The sequence below is a fragment of the Melozone crissalis genome, unplaced genomic scaffold (genome assembly GCF_028551555.1).
Source record: "Melozone crissalis strain CALT ecotype California unplaced genomic scaffold, PUWL_Pcris_2 ptg000036l_1, whole genome shotgun sequence".
NCBI classification, from domain to species: domain Eukaryota; kingdom Metazoa; phylum Chordata; class Aves; order Passeriformes; family Passerellidae; genus Melozone; species Melozone crissalis.
Window position 1 is genome coordinate 6,016,498 of NW_026535814.1, and position 17,330 is coordinate 6,033,827.

A 17,330-nucleotide genomic window follows, 5' to 3' on the forward strand; every position below is an offset into this window, starting at 1 on the left:
CAAAACCGGAAACACTTTCATCCAGAAAGGACATTTATTTTATTTAGTCAGGTGACCCAAAGTATTAAAGGAAAAAAGTTCTGCGTTTTGGATGTGGTGGGAAACTTCTTCCTTACTTGTAGAGAGTTCAACCTAATTTTTTGCTATTACATTTTTGTCAAGAGCTATATCTGCCATTTCTAGTCAAAGAGCATCTGTGATACACCAAACACATGTCCTAGGGACCCAAGACAGCAGCTGGCCCAGCACTGCGAGTAGACAGCATGTACACTTTGGGAATAAGCTGCAAAACATAGATCCCTAGACAGAAAATTGTGGCATTGACATCTCAGTTACCCTCCCTGGAGGAGGCAGAAAGGGGGAGAGATTTGGGGAAAAGTCAAAAAAGTTCTGCTACAGAGAATTGCAAAAGGTTTTGAGCTAGGACATGAACTTGTAAATTCTTTTGTCATTCTCCTTTGCTGCAGTAACAAAGCTATAATTTTTACTTAGTAAGAGTGTATCTTCTTACTGTCTCTGAAAAACAATGTAATCATTCTATCGTTAATTTTAGTGCATGGTGGATCAACTCCTACATGTTTGAATATAAATGCTTAATAGGAGTCTTGGACTTGGTTTTCAGAGCACATCAAATTTAAAGCAGTACTCAGTTTTATCACAGCAGCACTACAAGTAGCACAGAATCATAGAATATGTTGAGTTGGAAGCAACCAACAAGGACCAAAGAGTCCAGCTCCTGGCCCTGCACAGGACAGCCCCAGGAATCACACCATGTGTCTGTGAATGTTGTCCAAAGAATTTTTGAATTCTGGCAGGCTTGGTGCCTGAAGAAAGCAAAGAGGCATAGCTTTTGGAGTGTTAGAGAAATAGACACAAATGTAATATGCCTCATATCTCTTTAAAATAAAGAATAAAATCAGATTAAATTTGATCTGTGCAATCTAGTGGTAATTATATTAGTTGTCAGACACTCTTGTCATGGTGATGGCAAAGATAGATGTAAGCTCTATGTTAAAATAACATCAGAAAAGTGTACGTGTCGTACACTTAATGCAGTTGATTACCAGAGCAACTGTAGAAATCAAAATATAGATTTTTTTTAAAAAAGGACAGATGATAACACTTGTACTTGGCAAATGCATAACTGCTTCCTACCATTTTTCAAGTCCTCACATTTGCAAATGCCAAAACTTTACAAATGAACCAGGAAAGTCATCATAAATGCTGTTAGAAAGGACTGTTTTTCCTAGACAAAACAATGTAGTTCAAGTGTCTCTCTGCTGTTTTAAAAACAAACAATTTAAAAAGAAATTTTTCAATGTCAGTAATCTCTCATTGTTGTCTTTAATTTCTGGAGGAAAGCAGTTGATTGCTTAATGACTAGGTTTTCAAACTGCATAGCTGAAAATTATTTGTGAAATCATAAAAACTGAGAATTTCTTGGTACAGTCTCTTTTGTTGAAGATGAATATTAAAATTGAGTTTCTCTTAATGAAAATTATAACTGAAATGTGCTGAAATACTGCTGTTGGACTGAGAATCAGTTACATAGGAGAGACAGAGCATACCTGGCTATAAACATGACTGTTGTTCTGAATATTCACGTCATGCTGAAAATTGATTATTCTAAACAAGATAAAATTTTGCAGTCTGGGCAGATTTTCTGCTTTAAATCCTTTAGGCTGTTGGATAACAGCTTAGTTCATAGCTGATGGCAGGTCCAGGGTTGGGACTTTTTAACCTTCCACCACAGGAATAATACTAGACTCAAGCACACAGGGGATGTGTTAGGTTGTGGGGAGTTTTCTTACATTTACAGTCATTTACAGTTCAGAAAACTAAAACCAAAATCCTAACAATTGTGTGAGTGTAATTTCTATCTGGTCATCTTGAAATAGTGAAATTTAAACAACATAGAAACTCTGCAATTGAAAATCAGATACCATCTGCAGCAAACCCACAGGTCTGCTTCAGTGCAGCCACATTCTAAAAATAGTTGTTAATAGATAGATTATATTAATAATTAAAAATATTTAAATTAATAATTTAAAAGATTATTTAATTTTAAAAAAAGGAGAAATGACACTTGTCCTTTGCACAGAGATACCACTGAAACACTGCCAAAGCTGGTCTAGGGTAAGCAAGAAGCCCTTGGAAGAATGCTGGGAAGTAGCCATTCTCTCTGTACTAATTTCTGTTTTTTCACTGATTGCCAGGGTGGGTACTAATACTCTGCTGGAAGCTATCTCAGGTGACTGAGTTTGTTTGGAAAGAGTGGCAGAATAGCTTCATCACAGAGTAGCATAATGATGTTTTCACATTTCCATCCTTGATTGGGAGCCTTTGTGTATGAGCTGCACTTCTGAGGGAGTTGGGGGGTGGGGGGCGGGGAGCACAATTAATTCCTATGCTTCTTTCTGTGCCTGGAAATACACAAATGCTTGCATGCACATGTGAGCACAAGTGCAGACAAAGAAGCGGCAGTGAACAGTCAGCATTTCCATTCTTCTTTCTAAAGCTGTGTATTTTTTCCTATTACCTCATTTAGTAATTTTTGGATTCAATAAAATAGATTCAAGGAAATTAATACTAAGAAATAGGACTGTATTTATAGTTTTACTTAATTGTAACAATAGGCACAGGTATTCCCTAAAAAAACAGGTCTATACAAAATCCTTATGATAATGAACGAAAAAGACATAATTATGAATTTCTGTTTTATGCTCCTTCTTTGCCAGGGGTCATTCGGCATGTTGGAGATGCCCTGAAAGATCATGCCTCAAAATCTCGAGGGAAGATCTGCACCATCGGTATAGCTCCCTGGGGGATTGTGGAAAACCAAGAGGATCTGATTGGCAAAGATGTAAGACCTATATAGACATGGATGACCTCCAATATCTATAAATCTTCCAGTTATTTTTCTGTCCTCTCCATCCCTCACTTAGCAATTTCTCTTAGAAATCTTATCTGCAGCAAAAAGTCAATATGTACACAGATTTTCCATTAGGGTTGATGGCAGGTTTTGCCATGGCAGCATTAAAAATTCTCTACTGTATGTTATTTAAAAATAAATTATCAGGGCAATTCATTAAAAGCTGTTCTTAAAAATATATCAAAGCTTCATCCTTAGAACTCTATGAACCCAGAAAGGTGCTTAAGAGAATACTGATTGCAAAACTTGAAATCTGGCTTATTTTCAAACAATACTATAATTCCTTGGTTTCAATTCAAATTCAAAATTTCAGGCTATCCTCCTTAGAATATATTCCCTCCACAAATTTTTATTGATGTAATTTTGAAAGGTCCTATTGGGTGTTGTAGATAAGAGCGACCTCAAATTATTCAGCTTTAGCCACTTTCTGAAGGACGGGGCCAGGTGTTTCTCCTTTCACACCATTCTTCTCTTTTAAAATTGTAATACAGTAAGATTAACTCCTCAATTTTTAAATGAATGAATAGTTCGTCTGCACTGGTTATTTGTTATCTGAAACTTTTCTGAAACTATTTTGTTCCCTCTTCTGGTTCATTCCTAAGAAATCTGTCTGAGAACTAGTGACTAACTGTGAGTGGAGGAGTTTTAAATCTGCATGAAGAACTTCCTCCTAGTCTTCATTAGCGTAAAACATTCTTCTCTGTGTGTTCTGTATCCATGTCCAAGTTGGGAAGGGGAAGAAGATTCAAGTGTCTCTTAAGTCAGGGGAGTTACAATGAAGTTATAAAGAAAATTATCCAACTGGAATTTTTTGCAATCCATTATGAAAGTAAAACTCTTAGGGGGAAGTGTATTAGCATGGAGTTTTGTGCTCTAATACCACAAAAAAAAGCATGATCAGACTTTGCCACAGTAATTCTGAGTCACCAATGAGCTCTTCTGAGGTGCAGTGCAGAAGGCAATTAGCAAAAAAAGATAATCACAAGGATGTGTTGTATCTCCTTAAAGAAGTGTAATGTACACATCATTTTCAAATATATAGTCTTTAGTGATTAGGCATGGGGTTCTGGATACATAACAGGAACAAAGTTAAGAAAAACCTAAAATTAGCCATGAATTTTCAAACATTTCTATTCCTTTATTACTTTTTTCCTCCTGTTGCAAACTTACCTCAGTTCTGAGGCAGTCACTGCCTGTTTAAAGGGATCTGGAGCCTTCTTTTGCAGAAAAAGCTAAAAAAACCCTTGATTTCCCAGATGTTCCAGCCAAGTGGAGCAACTCCCCTGACCTCTGAGTTCTTTAAGCAATGCATTCCACTAAATATCCTTCCAATTTATCAGGAAACCAATAAGTTTTACGGTAATTTTATTTTAAAATAAACAACTTTTTTTTTAAAAAGCCTTTCTGATTACATCATAAAAGACTTAAAACTTACTCTGATCATCAGATACAAAATGAAAAAAGTTTAATATAAAGTTAGAACTAATTTGAGTAGGGTTTTCTATTAAGGCAGACACAAGTATGTCAGTAGGGTTACAATTACAGGGTCATCACTAAGACAAAAATATTTCAAACTCTACCTTTGATAGACAACATAAAATTTATTCTCTCAACCTCCTGGCCGAAATAGTTTTATGAAATTATTCATCAATGGCATGATGTAATGCTAAAGCACTTCTGGTTTTATCCATCTCTGATGCACATGTAATGATACTGCTTTATGCTTACTGATATAAAATTTCATCTTCCATTTAATTACCTCATCAACCTGTTTTATGAAGACATTAGTCCACTGAAATATTTGTAAGCTTTTCACCCTTCTTATCAATCACAAATCCCTTACACCTATGTCAAACAGAATATTACACAGCTTGAGGTAGGCCATTTATGTCACTAAATCTTCTTAGTAAGAGCCTTCGGAAAAATTACCTTTTCCTTCTCACTGTTTTCCCACGCTTCCCCCCAGCTTTCCTCAGTTACTTATACCTCAAAGGACTTTCTCTCTTATTGAATGCATGCAGTTTCTTTAGAAGCATTTGGTGAGGAAGCTGTTTTGGAAGCTTTTTAAAAATCAAAGTGTGCTGTATTGACTGGCTCATTAGAGGTGAATGCTGTGAAATGAACCGAGAAGGGGAAATGTAAATAGTACCCTCAGCATGTAAAATGAATCATCATTAAGCAAGAAACAAAGGCCACAAAGGATTATACAAGGGGGGGGAAAAGTCTACCAGTAGTAAAAGACTTGGTGAACTCTGGCATCAATGTGGATTTATGCCTATATGCACTATGTCTAGTTAAATTATGATCAGAACTGAAGAGTTATGAAAACATACCCTTCCAGCATCAGATAGAGGCAGAAGGCTGTTGTGGTCATGGGTTTTGGAGGGCCAGGGGGTGCAGATGGGGAGCAGTGGTCACTGCAGGTGCCCCAGCACGTGTGGCCTCCCTGTGGCTCACGGCAAGGGAGGTGAGTCAGCAGAGGTGCTCCTCTGCTAGTGCCTCAGCCTTACGGATCCAGGAGCCAGAGCCGAGGGCTTTAATTGTGTTTACCAGCCCTTCCAAGTCAGTCAGCCTTTGGGAATCCTGGGGGACTTCCTCAGAGCCATAAAGAAAACTGACCAAGTTAAAGGAAATATTATTGCTGTTTGCTGTTTGTTATATTGTGATGTTTAAAGATCCCTAAAGACACATGTCTTACTCCAGTACTGTGAAAGCAATATACCAGAAAATAGTGCAATTCTTAACACTCTAAGATTCTAATTTAGAAACAAAGGACACAAGGGAGTTAGTTGCCTTATTTCCCCATATCTTCCGATAAAACTGAGAAAGCAAAGTGGCTTGCTCAGTCTTGTAGAAAACCGTGATTATAAACAAGTTTCTTCCTACACATTGAACCATTCTCCCTTCTAAAAGAGTTCACTTTGTAAGTCATTGTAGTATGAATGTCTCTATTTTCAGGGTCTGTTTAGTCCTCATTTGGGTTTAATTCCAAGTCACCTCAGTAGGAGACCAGGGGCAAAGATCTGGCATATTTGTAGCATATGTGGAGAATTTTTGAGCATGAACCAAAAGGTCCAGGAACCTCTGCATTAAATCAGGAACTGCTCCGTTCCCTGGTATGCTCCAGAGGAACAAGGCTGCAGAAATGGCTTGATTTGAACAACAGCTGCTACTCCTTGGGAAGCAAGGCATGCATCTCTTTCTTTTTCCATCACTACTTTGAGCTCACAGTTTGTCACAAACTCTTTGCCTCCACATAGACTGCTCAGATTCATGCACTGGTTCACATGGCACTTGCAGGCTCGTTGTCATGGTGAGTTACCCTGAGAGATTTTTCAAGTTTCTATGTTGAGTGTCATATGCCTGCAGGGAATCTAAGGAGAACAGCAATGCTTCTCATTCAAGCTCGCTGCCACCTCAGGGTGCAAAGGCAAAGGCTGGGGTCAGCCCAGCCACTTACCTATTGGCAGAATTCCCTCAGCCCATGCAGCATGAATACTGCTTCATGGCATGGCTGCTGTCACATTCATTAAACACTATTTGGAGGGACTGTCTTGAGCACAAACTATTCCTTTCAACTCCACAGAGGAAGATGTCAAGGAACATTATTCCCTATTCTCCCTATTCTTGTTGCAAGGTTGGATGGAACTTTAAGCAATCTGGTCTAGTGGGAGGTGTCCCTGCCCATGGTAAGCAGTCTTTAAGGTCACTTCCAGCCCAAACTGTCATGCAATTCTATATCTGTAAAAAGAGGCTGAGAGCACAGCTTAAAGTCATAACTTTTTCCAACTATTTAAATTGCTTGTAAAATGCAAGGGATTGAAAAAAAACCAGAGGAATGGAAACTGCAAGAGTCAGAAATCACAAATTTGCTGAGTGTTGTGGAAGAGCAAGTAACCTCAAGGAAGTAGCCTCAAAGCCTAGTGTGTTCTTACTTCCTGAGGATTTTGTTTACCCTTTTCTCAGGAAAAGTCTCACAGTGTGGTTTAAGAAAAATTTATTTAAAAAAAAAATAATTCAGATGTTGAATTGTGCATGCTGTGAACAGTTCAATTGAAAATAATTGTAGTCTCATTTTCACATCCATTAAATTTATTAATAATTAACTCACCTTGTACCTAAGCGCAGAACAAAAGCATAGCTTCCTAATCTGTCCTGCAGCAGCATTACTGAGCCAATATACGAAGGCTTCAGTACTGCAGCTCATTAGAGCTGCAGATCGAGATGTCACAGTTAGAAGGTTTTTAGCTGTGGCTCTCAGGAACAAACCACAAGCTGCCAGGAGAATTTTCTGCAGGGTGGCCTGTACTCATACAATGAATGGGCAACTCAAGGGACTCCTCTTCTGTAAGGCCTTGCTGGTGTCCATTTATTGAGACATGGGGTAGATAACAGTGTAGAAAATTTGCACTGTTTTAATTTGATTTTATTTGATTCTTAGGGATGCGAGAAAGAACCTTCCTTCTCTTTCTGACAGTGCCATGTGCTACATGGTTTCTGTATCTGTAGAAGCTAGCTATTAAACACATTCCAGCAGTGTACTGATATTTTTTGACTCATATGCAGCTGTAGAATAAATTGCTATGAATGAGTTACCTAAAGAAACAGCATTTGAAAAATCTGAGCCAGAGCTATCACCTGTTCTCACAGAGTGTAGTGCACTCCCTTGCTGTTGGCCAGCTGCCCTCCAGGTCTTCTCAGACCTATTCCCTCCTTTTGCAGGACAAAGAGCTTACAGAGTACCCTTTACATGACGTTTTATAACAGCTAAAGAAGTTTGTGTATTTCTCCTTGCTGGCTAAGAGTTGATCAAAATTAGACAGACATTTGCAAATGAAAATAATATATATAGAGAGATCTCTGGCGAAAGAATTGCTAATACATATTATTTTTAAAGAATTGTGTCTCAACTGGAGATGTCTTTAGAATTACAGAGAGAGAAAAGCTTAGGAATAAATCAGTAACCTATTATATTTCTGTCTGCAAGCATCTATGTCGGATTTTGAGTGTACATATTTGTGCATTAAAAGCACTAGATCTGAAAACTTAATGATATCAGAAGTCTGAAGAAAATTCCTTGCAAATGAAGGATAGCTCAGCTGAGTTTTCTAACAAGTCCTAATATCACTTCTTCAGCTAGGACTTCATTTTAGGGATTTTCTGTTTTGTCTCTCCAAAAGGACAAGACATACATAAGAAAGGCAAGGAATAGTATTGCTAGAAAACCTTTGAAGTATCAGTCAGAATGCCTTGACACGACACCAATTCTTTTGCTGTGTTAGCACAGTCTTGCTTATGTCAATAGACACCCACCAAAGCAGCTGACAGCCAAATGTGGCCCCGTGCTATTATTTGGTCTGTCTGGTAGCTATGAGTGGGATAATTCTGTGGCAATTTACTCAGTCTGCTGCACAGTTTCTCCTGATGAAGTCAAATCAAAGGAAGTGAAGCAAGCTCCCCATTGAACAGAAAATTTTTAGAGCTGTTTTCAACACACACAACTGCCCTTTCACTGATGCTAGGAGTGGGCCAATAGTTTTTCCAAGAAAATTGAAAATGGGACATAATATCATGTATACACCTCTCCAGGAGGGGAACTCACCTGTATTTGTGTATCTCCTGTGCTGGTGGTTCTGCACGAGCCAGCACTGGAGGCATGATGCTGGGTGGGGTCTGTGAAGGACAAATCAAAGAATTTGCTCAGAGCAAGGTGAGATTTTACACCAGCTGTCTAGATAGTCACCATCAGACAGGGTGTACAGTGTGTGTGTGTAGGCACCCAGACCTTTGGAGCATTAGCTGGATTTTAAAGGAAGCAGTGAACATTGATACTATTGAAACAGATTACCATGGAAAACCCTTTAAGCCACGTCTGCATCTGAAAGGGAAGTGTTGAGGTCATTTTCTACTTTATACACAAAAGACAGTAGTACTCAAGTGCAGTACTTTAATTTGATTTTATTTTCTTTTGTTTCATCTTGTCAGCTCATATCTTGTAATTGATTTAGTTCAGAGGCTCTTCTGTTAAGTGTACCTTCTTTTTCCTCTGTCTCTAAAATGCAGGTGGTCCGACCATACCAGACAATGTCCAATCCCATGAGCAAGCTGACAGTGCTCAACAGCATGCATTCCCATTTTATTTTGGCTGACAATGGTACTACTGGTAAATATGGAGCAGAGGTAAAGCTTCGTAGACACCTGGAAAAGCACATTTCACTTCAGAAGATAAATACAAGTGAGTAACATGTTGCTTGTATTGCTTTATAATTGCAAAAACCACTCAGTATAAAGAAGCAATAATTCTGCACATTTGGGGGAGTGGTTCTACTGTCTATGGTGACCATGATCTAAGGAAAGCAAATAATGAGCAAAGAAAATAAAATTATGTTTAAGAGTGCAATGGGTTTTAGACTGCAGAGCAAAAATAACTGGATTTGTTTCTGCTAAGTTTCAAGCAGTATTTGCTAAGTTTCAGATTCCGCTGAGGTCTTTGGTAGACTCTCTTCCTTAGAACTTTGTACAGTTAGGTTCTCCTTCATTTAGTAAAGAATAAGGTGAAATTAGTACAGTTACAGAAACGGGTAACAAAATGTAAGGGAGAGTTTTGTATTAAAAGTGTTTTGCAGGTTGAAGAGACACTGATATTTATAGGCCATGAGAGTGTTCCATAAAAGTGCTGCTATACCTTTGCACTGTGTTTATTAGTTTCTCCTGGGCAGCTGTCATTAGCCAAAGCCAGAAGCTGAGTTATGAACCTAGGTGTTCCTTCCACTTCATCTTTTGCAACTCTGATGATATCACATCAGACCAGACTGAAGCCCCAGTTTTCTCTCAAAGTTATATTTTTTTTCTTTTCATGTACTACTTTCCTACCTAAAAGAAAAAATAATCACCTAAGTAAGCATTCTGCATGGATAAAATAAAATATGATATCTCACTACTAACATTATTATTTATGTAGTGTACCCACACTTGATGCTTGATGTAGTGTACACATGCTTTGAGATGGGGACTTAATTTCAATTATTGTTTTGGTCTTACAAATTAACATGAGTGTTGTGCCTCCATTAGATTTCTTTAGGAATAAAACAGATCTAGTTTTTCAAAAGTGATCATTTGCAGCCTTTCTGCTAATAACTCTCTTGAAACATGCAATTTTGAGGAATGGTGGAACTTTTTGTGACATAGGTATGTGAAACTGGAATGAGACTGGGAAAAGCATTTAGCTGTCAGACATCAGATGCCAAGGAATTACAGGCAGGCACAATTGGGTGAGCATTAATCAGAATGCTCTTCATGCTTGATAAAGTTTTCTGTATGATGAATACAATCTTTAAATTAAAATGTTGTGCCACTTACAGCCTTCAACAGCACTGCATGAACTCCACTCACTACAGGCTTATTGTTTTTAGGCTATCACAGTTACATTGTTTTTTTCTCAGAGTACTATATTGATATGCACAAAATGCATGCACCATAAGCAGTGGGTGCTTGCCTGGGAGCTTCCTTAGAAAATGAAGATGGTGTAATCTAATCCTTGCTTGACCAGCAGCAAAAAGGCACATTTTTTTTGTGTGTGCCATAAATGGCATATCATGAAAATACATAAGATTGTGGCATTAACAGCAGTTATTTTGAAGGCCTTTAAAAGAAATGTGTGAGCTTTTATAGTTTACATCACAACATTTTGGTGGTAAAATCTTATCTTAAAGAATAAATCTCTTTAGAGAGATTTAACTAAATTCAGATTTGGTCAAGAGGATTATCTTTTAAAAAGTGATCGATGGAACTATAAACTTTGGTGGTTCAAGTCAAATGCTTCCTTGACTTCTTCAAACATCTAAAAAATGAAGAACTTCTCTTCTCTGGTTTCTTTCTGCAGTATGCCCCACAAACAAAAGTAAGCATCCTCCTTTTCACTTTCCTCTGTGACAGAGACTGTCCACCATTTAACCACTCGCTCCCTTTCTCTCTTATAAACCCAAAGGTACTTGGATCTCACAGCACTTCCTCAAAATAGAAACGTGAAAAAATTGTTCAAAAAGAAGCCTGCCAATAAGATTTGTACATCTTGGTTCAGTGGCATCCAGAATGCTTCTGTAATGTTTTGTTTTTCTTTGCTTTAAAAGAGGGTGACTGAGTCCTGCCCACACTCTTGTTATTAGGAAGTTGACCATATGGATTAGAAAGACCACCTGCCTTGTTGGGTCAGCCAAACAGATGGCCAATTTCTGATGCTTTTCTTTACCCTTATTTATAGCAGAGCAATGTAGATCCTCCATCCTGTGCATGACTGGGCTTTGCTGCCAAGGGATTTTTATCCAAATGGGAGTCTGTGCAGCCATGCATGTATGTCTTTACTTACCATATTCCACTGGCAAGCATGTGGAGTGAGGAAAAACACTGACAGCGTCACAGTTTTCTTTGTGAGAGACTCAGGAAAATGTGCAATTTTTAGTTAATCGCTAAAAAAGAGAGTCTGCTCTAGAAAACAGAATAGATTTAGGAACTCGTAAACAATTGATAACTTTTTATTTCACAGCCTGCCCCTCAACAGTAGTGCTGAAAGTAGATTTTATTCTTATTTTTAAGCCTGCCTGAGTTTGACATGCCAGGCTTGTCATTTCTTCTTATCTGTTTTCCTTTGCTTTAACTTTGTTTTTCTCCAGTGCAGTGATAGCTCTGCTGGATATTTGGGGTCACATATAGTTCAAGATTTAAACTTGTTCTCATATATTAAAAACTCAAAAAATGGCATTCCCTTCATATAGACTACAATAGTGGCAATCTCTTTTATAAAATTTAAGACTAAATTGGGTCATTAAATATGTCAGATAATTCTGTTAGTCTTAGGTTTTTTTATTCCTAATATGGCATCTTTATTAGTAATTCAGCAGTATCCAATTTCTTGAATCAGTGTACTATAAAATAAGAATAAGAACAGGAATAATAATAGGAAGAAGAAGAAGAATCTCCAATTATGCCCCTTATGAACACTAGGGAAAATATTTTATCGAGTATTCTGTTTTCCACTACCTTTTTAGGTTTTACCACTTGTATTGCTCTTATTTTGTCCTCAGCAAATACTAGGAACTAAAAAATAGTTTTTAGAAAAGCAGAGAGTGTCATTTGTGACCCTGAGCCTGCAAGTTCAGCACAGAGTCACTCAGCTGAGCAACTACCTGGAGGTTAATTTGATGCTTTAATGCTCAGCACAGGTTTTTCTTACTTTCACAAAGGAAGACTATTTTAACATAGCCCAGCAACCGTCTCTTGAAGTGAGCCTCAAGTTGTCTCAAAGTCCTGGAATTTCAAAGTGCATCATTTTGAAGCATGAAATTTTGAAAATAAGAACTTTTCTAATAGTGTTTTAAGATCAAAAGGAAATATTCAAAGCAATCTAATCAGAAATGTTTCTGGTTTCCAATTCAAAAAATATTTGGGTGCTGGACTTTTTGCAGAATTTTCAAGGAACAGAGATCACTTGAAGATATACACTGGAAGGAAGGAAAGATATCTTTGTAACTATCTCTGCCATAGAGTTTATTTATATAGCATTACATGGTTAATTCAGTAGCTCATGTAAAAGTTTTTACATTGAAATATGGAGTCCATACTGTTCAAAAATATTGTGTTAATGAGCAGAAGATTCTCAGGATAAGGGTATAGAGATTTTTAACACAATAAAATGCCCCAGCTCGATAGGGAGATGCAGAAATTGGAGGGCAGCTGTGTTTCCATTTCTCGGCTCTCCTTGTACTGTTCCATGGCAGGAAGGGATCCATGGCATGTCAGGCTGATGTAATCCACCACTGCCAGTTTACTGATTTCTGATTCACTGCTTCTGGAACTGCTCAAGAGACTAAACTCTGTCTCATTGCCTTGGACACAAGACAGCTCACAGCTGTCTGTAGAATGACAGATTACACACAGACTGGAACAGGCTTCTGAAGGTCCCCAGTGTGAGTCTCTTCTCAAAGAGAAGTATTTGCAATGCTGAGTAAGTTTATCCATAGCTTCATTTGGCTGATGACCTCCAGTAATTAATATTCAACCTTCATTTAGCTGATAACTTCCTATATTAATATTCAACCTACTCCAATCTATAAGGACTCCAGCAAAAGGTTTACAAACTTTCCCCAACCCCATCACCAGTGTGTTATCTGAAGCTCACAAACTGCTACTTTTGGACATTTTCCCTTCAGAGAACCTCACCCTATCAAGAAAAATATGGCTCAGACACCTTTTTAACATCACTGCAGGTTGTAGAACAGGTATAGGATAACTCCTTGGACTCCTTTTCAAAGGTTAAACAAGCACTGCTGTCTCGAACTCTGCTCCTTAGGCATATGCATCTTTCCTCTGGATCCTTGCAGTTTCTCCTCATCCTTCATGGGTAGCCCAAACCTGCATCCAGGGCTGCAGCTACAGCCCTGCTAGTGAAGAACAGAGTGAGCGTGGGGTAAGGGCCCACACTTGGCACACTGGTCCAATGCAGCCCAAGTGCCTGGCATGCTTCGTGTGCACCAAGAGTGTGCTGGTGCCTCACATTCATACAGTGGGCACTCACTGTAACCCTAACTCCATGACCTAAGGATATGGTTATCTGCTCAGAACAAAAGATGCAAGTTTTACTCTGAACAGCCATAATTTACATTGGAATTATCTTTTAAGAATTAACACAGAAAAACTGCAATTTATGTGGGATTTTTCAAGTTTGGACTTGATTTTCATAAATATCATACAAGTACTTACTGTCTTTGAGACCTAAAATCCATTTAAAACAATGAAGTCTAATTGATTATCTTTATAAAAATAACTAAAAGTCGTTAGGCATCCATCCTCAGGACACAGTCTGCCATGATGTTGCAGCCTATGATTTAATTATTCTTTTTCTAAAGTTCATGTGCATCCCTCAATGTCATCTTGTCTACACTATTCCTTGGTTTGAGCCATTCTGAGCTGCTATGTTTCAATGCTAAATTTTATTCAGAAGGAATGCAAGGACTTTCTTCTTTTCTTTCTCTTCTCCCTGATGCCTGAGAAGTCTTCAGTACATTGTAAATTTTTTATACCCTTTACAACTGCTTTTTCCAAAATATTGTATACTTAGACCTTCTTTCTAATGGGTCACAATGGTGTAAAGAAATGTTTCCAAAGAAGCTGTTTGGAGACAAAAAAAAGGCAGAATAATTTTCACCAGTATGGTCACTGGTTTCAAAATGAATGCATATCTTATGATCACTCAAGATGTGGAAGTGCAGCTAGTCTATTTTTTCCCCATCCTGTGGAGGTACTAGTGGTCAATACAGAAAAAGAACTTCATACGTCACCAAACAGATGATGTAATCTATAAACAGAGAAAGGAAATAAATGAAGCATCTAATTACTAGAGATTACCTATTGCAAATTCTGCAATTGTAACATTCCTGGACACTAGCAAACTATTTTTCCAAAGAGCTGTAGAATGGCCTGGTCATTTGCTAAGATGTACTTCATTACCCTTTCTGCAGAGCATTCCTGAGTAATGCAATAGGCACAACAGTTGTGCCTTGAACCAGAAATATAAAAGAAATCTGTCTACAAAATGTGCGTTGGAAGCTACAAGTCATAAAATATTCATTCCTGCTACTCCACAGATGGTTAGATTAGAGAAATTACCAATGTTGCAACTCAGATAATACATTTGATCTGAGGTCTGTTAATCATTTTCAAACAAAGTCCAATAGGTTGACATGCCATGGGTTTCGCTCATTTTGTGATTACACAGAACAATGTTTTCTCATTAACAAGTGTGATCTAGAATTACTTCATATTACATATAAAGGGCCTCTACCAGCACTTGCAGAATCTTCAAAAATCCTACCTAAAGCTTGTCCCTTTTGGCTCCAGTTTGCAGTTTTATAATACTCATTTAATTTCATTCCTGCTGTTTGCACTATGGCCTTCCTTTCACATGATATAGTTGTTGGTATTAACTGACTTTTTATTGGTGCTCAAAGTATTCTCAAGTCTTTAAAGAGCTTACAGCACAGTTGCCAAGCACTTGCATCACAAATACTTACTTTCCTTCTTCGTATGAGTGCTCTTACTGGAGCAGAGGAGCAAGACAAGGACAGGGATCATTTATATATATAATGATCATTGCACATTGCATGTATGAACTCTTTTAATTTGAATGAAAGGAAAGGTGTTGTGAATTAATAAGAATGTTGAACATTTTTCTTTAAAAGAACACATATAATTTTGTCAGCAGAATCAGAATGTGGACATGACACAGAGGCTAGCATAGCCCACCGCAGCGCAGCATAGCACACACTCATAGCGTGTTCTTGTGTGTGCATTACCATTTGGTGAAACATACAGTCATTGTCTGTCTTTTGTGTACATTTCATGTCTTATACCACATATGGGTCAGTAATAAAATTTGTGTTCAGCATGTGTTAGGAAGGAATGTGTCAGGAAATGGCAATGTAGTAAGTGATTTAAAGAATAGAAAAAGCTTTGTGTGATATTTGCATACCTGACAAATGTCTTGAAAATATACTGACCACCTGCTAATGACGTTTTATTTTTAGATTCAGATATTTTACTTATATTGAAGGCTTTGTACATCAAAATATTAAAATCTTCGTCAGAAGACTGCCAGAATTTTCTATTCTCTGTAACTCTCTGACAGCGGTTTAAAATTCTTACAATTTGCTTTGGAAATAGATGGAGTTCAGTCAGTAAAGCAGTGATGTTCAAATCGGGGTTAACAGCTACCATCATAGACAGAAATGTAAAAAGATGTAATGTTTCCTCTAATGATTTAAAAGATGATTTCATACTTGTTAGATTTCTGACATTTTATAGTATTAGACACAGCCTCAGAGAAGGAAAGAGGCAGGTGAAAAGAACAAAATGAGCACAAGGACTTCACTAACATGAGGAATGAGTGTAACAAGCATATGTAATGTCACCTAGCCAGCAGAAGTCGAGGCTGTGCTAATGAGGAGGGAAGACTTTTTTCTGCTATTGAAAACTCTTTTCTCTACATAAAATTAGCTACCACATTCTTCTTCAGGAAGAGTTATCTGGAAAAAAATTAAAAGGCAAAGAAAAAAAAGCTCTTTTCTTAGATTTTTAACAATTCCATTTCCAGGAGAACCAGAAATAATGTAAAAATATGGATATGTAACCAAAAACATATTTGAAACAAGAATATTGAGCCAGAGGATGTAAAGGCAGTGTGTGTTTAAGTGGAAATACACGCCTTCAAAAAAATCAGAAAGTTTGAAGTAGTTTGCTTTATTTTGTATCTTTCATAAACTTTTCAACCTTTTATAAATCTTTTAACCTGTATACTCTATAGCCTTTTGAGCTTACAAGAACCACTTTACACTGCTAGGTCCATTCCTACACATTGAAGCATGTTAATATTTCTGAGAAGATGACCACATCAAATCCTCAGGGTGTGTAGATTCACCCTGTGAAACTAATACTCTTCCTTTGAGCAGTGCATTTCTGGAGGAATTTTCTCCCAGACCACAGAGGACTAAATGTAGAATTGTACTGTTCATTATCATGCTGCAGTTATTCTCATTCTAAACATGCCATTTGGTGCTGAAGGTTTGCTCTACCTATATGTTGTTTGAAAAACAGACAGACAATAGGCATTGGAACCTGTGACCTTGTATTTAATCTTCCTTCTTTATAGAGTTGGTTAATGTAGTTGAGTTTTGGTAGGCCTGTGAGAAAAACATTACCTCTGAATAAGAAATTGATAGATAAAGCTGGGTGATTTGATTAGGTAGAGAAGACAGTTTAGACAGTATAATATGTCAACAGTATCTGTTCATGTGACCCGTGGACTTCCCTTTGTCATCCTATGCCTGAGAATATATGAAGGGGGCTGGGGAGGCAAAGGGACGTTCAACTGTCATCACTGGCACCTTCTCTGACCATTACATCATCATCAAATGCATTGGAATTCTCATTTGATTCAGATTTTTCCTTCATGTCCTGTGCAGTCCTAGATGCATTTTCATAACTACATATCTAGGTACAGACTACTTTCTAGAAGAAGTCTGATTCAAGATCAAAAATTTGACTACTGTGAAATTTCAGTAAACCCCAGAACTTCTTGAAGTTTTGACTCATTTCAGATTTTGTTAGAGATTGGAAACTTAGGTTTTTTCATGAAAAGCATCATGATGTTTGTTGATCAGACACTGAAGATAAACATATGTCAGAAATGGCTGACAAAGCCCAAGGTTACAAATAATTATTGAAGCACTCAATAGATCCATGCAAGTGGATCTATAAATTCCTTTCACAAACTTGACTTTAAACAGATCAGTTTGTTTAAAACATGTGTTTTCATATGATTCATATAGAAGAAAAAGAGTACAGATGA

At 37.5% G+C, this 17,330-nt stretch overlaps 1 protein-coding gene across 3 annotated transcripts in view; it reads left to right on the top strand.

The window, feature by feature from the left end:
- The window catches only part of TRPM3 (transient receptor potential cation channel subfamily M member 3), a 383,001-nt gene that overhangs the window by 256,697 nt on the left and 108,974 nt on the right, over positions 1-17,330 (top strand). For all 3 annotated transcript variants that reach the window (XM_054283455.1, XM_054283456.1, XM_054283457.1), the window contains exons 5-6: positions 2,739-2,863; positions 8,996-9,167. In XM_054283455.1, coding sequence (XP_054139430.1) covers positions 2,739-2,863; positions 8,996-9,167 — 297 coding nt within the window. The remainder of the gene's footprint in view (positions 1-2,738; positions 2,864-8,995; positions 9,168-17,330) is intronic.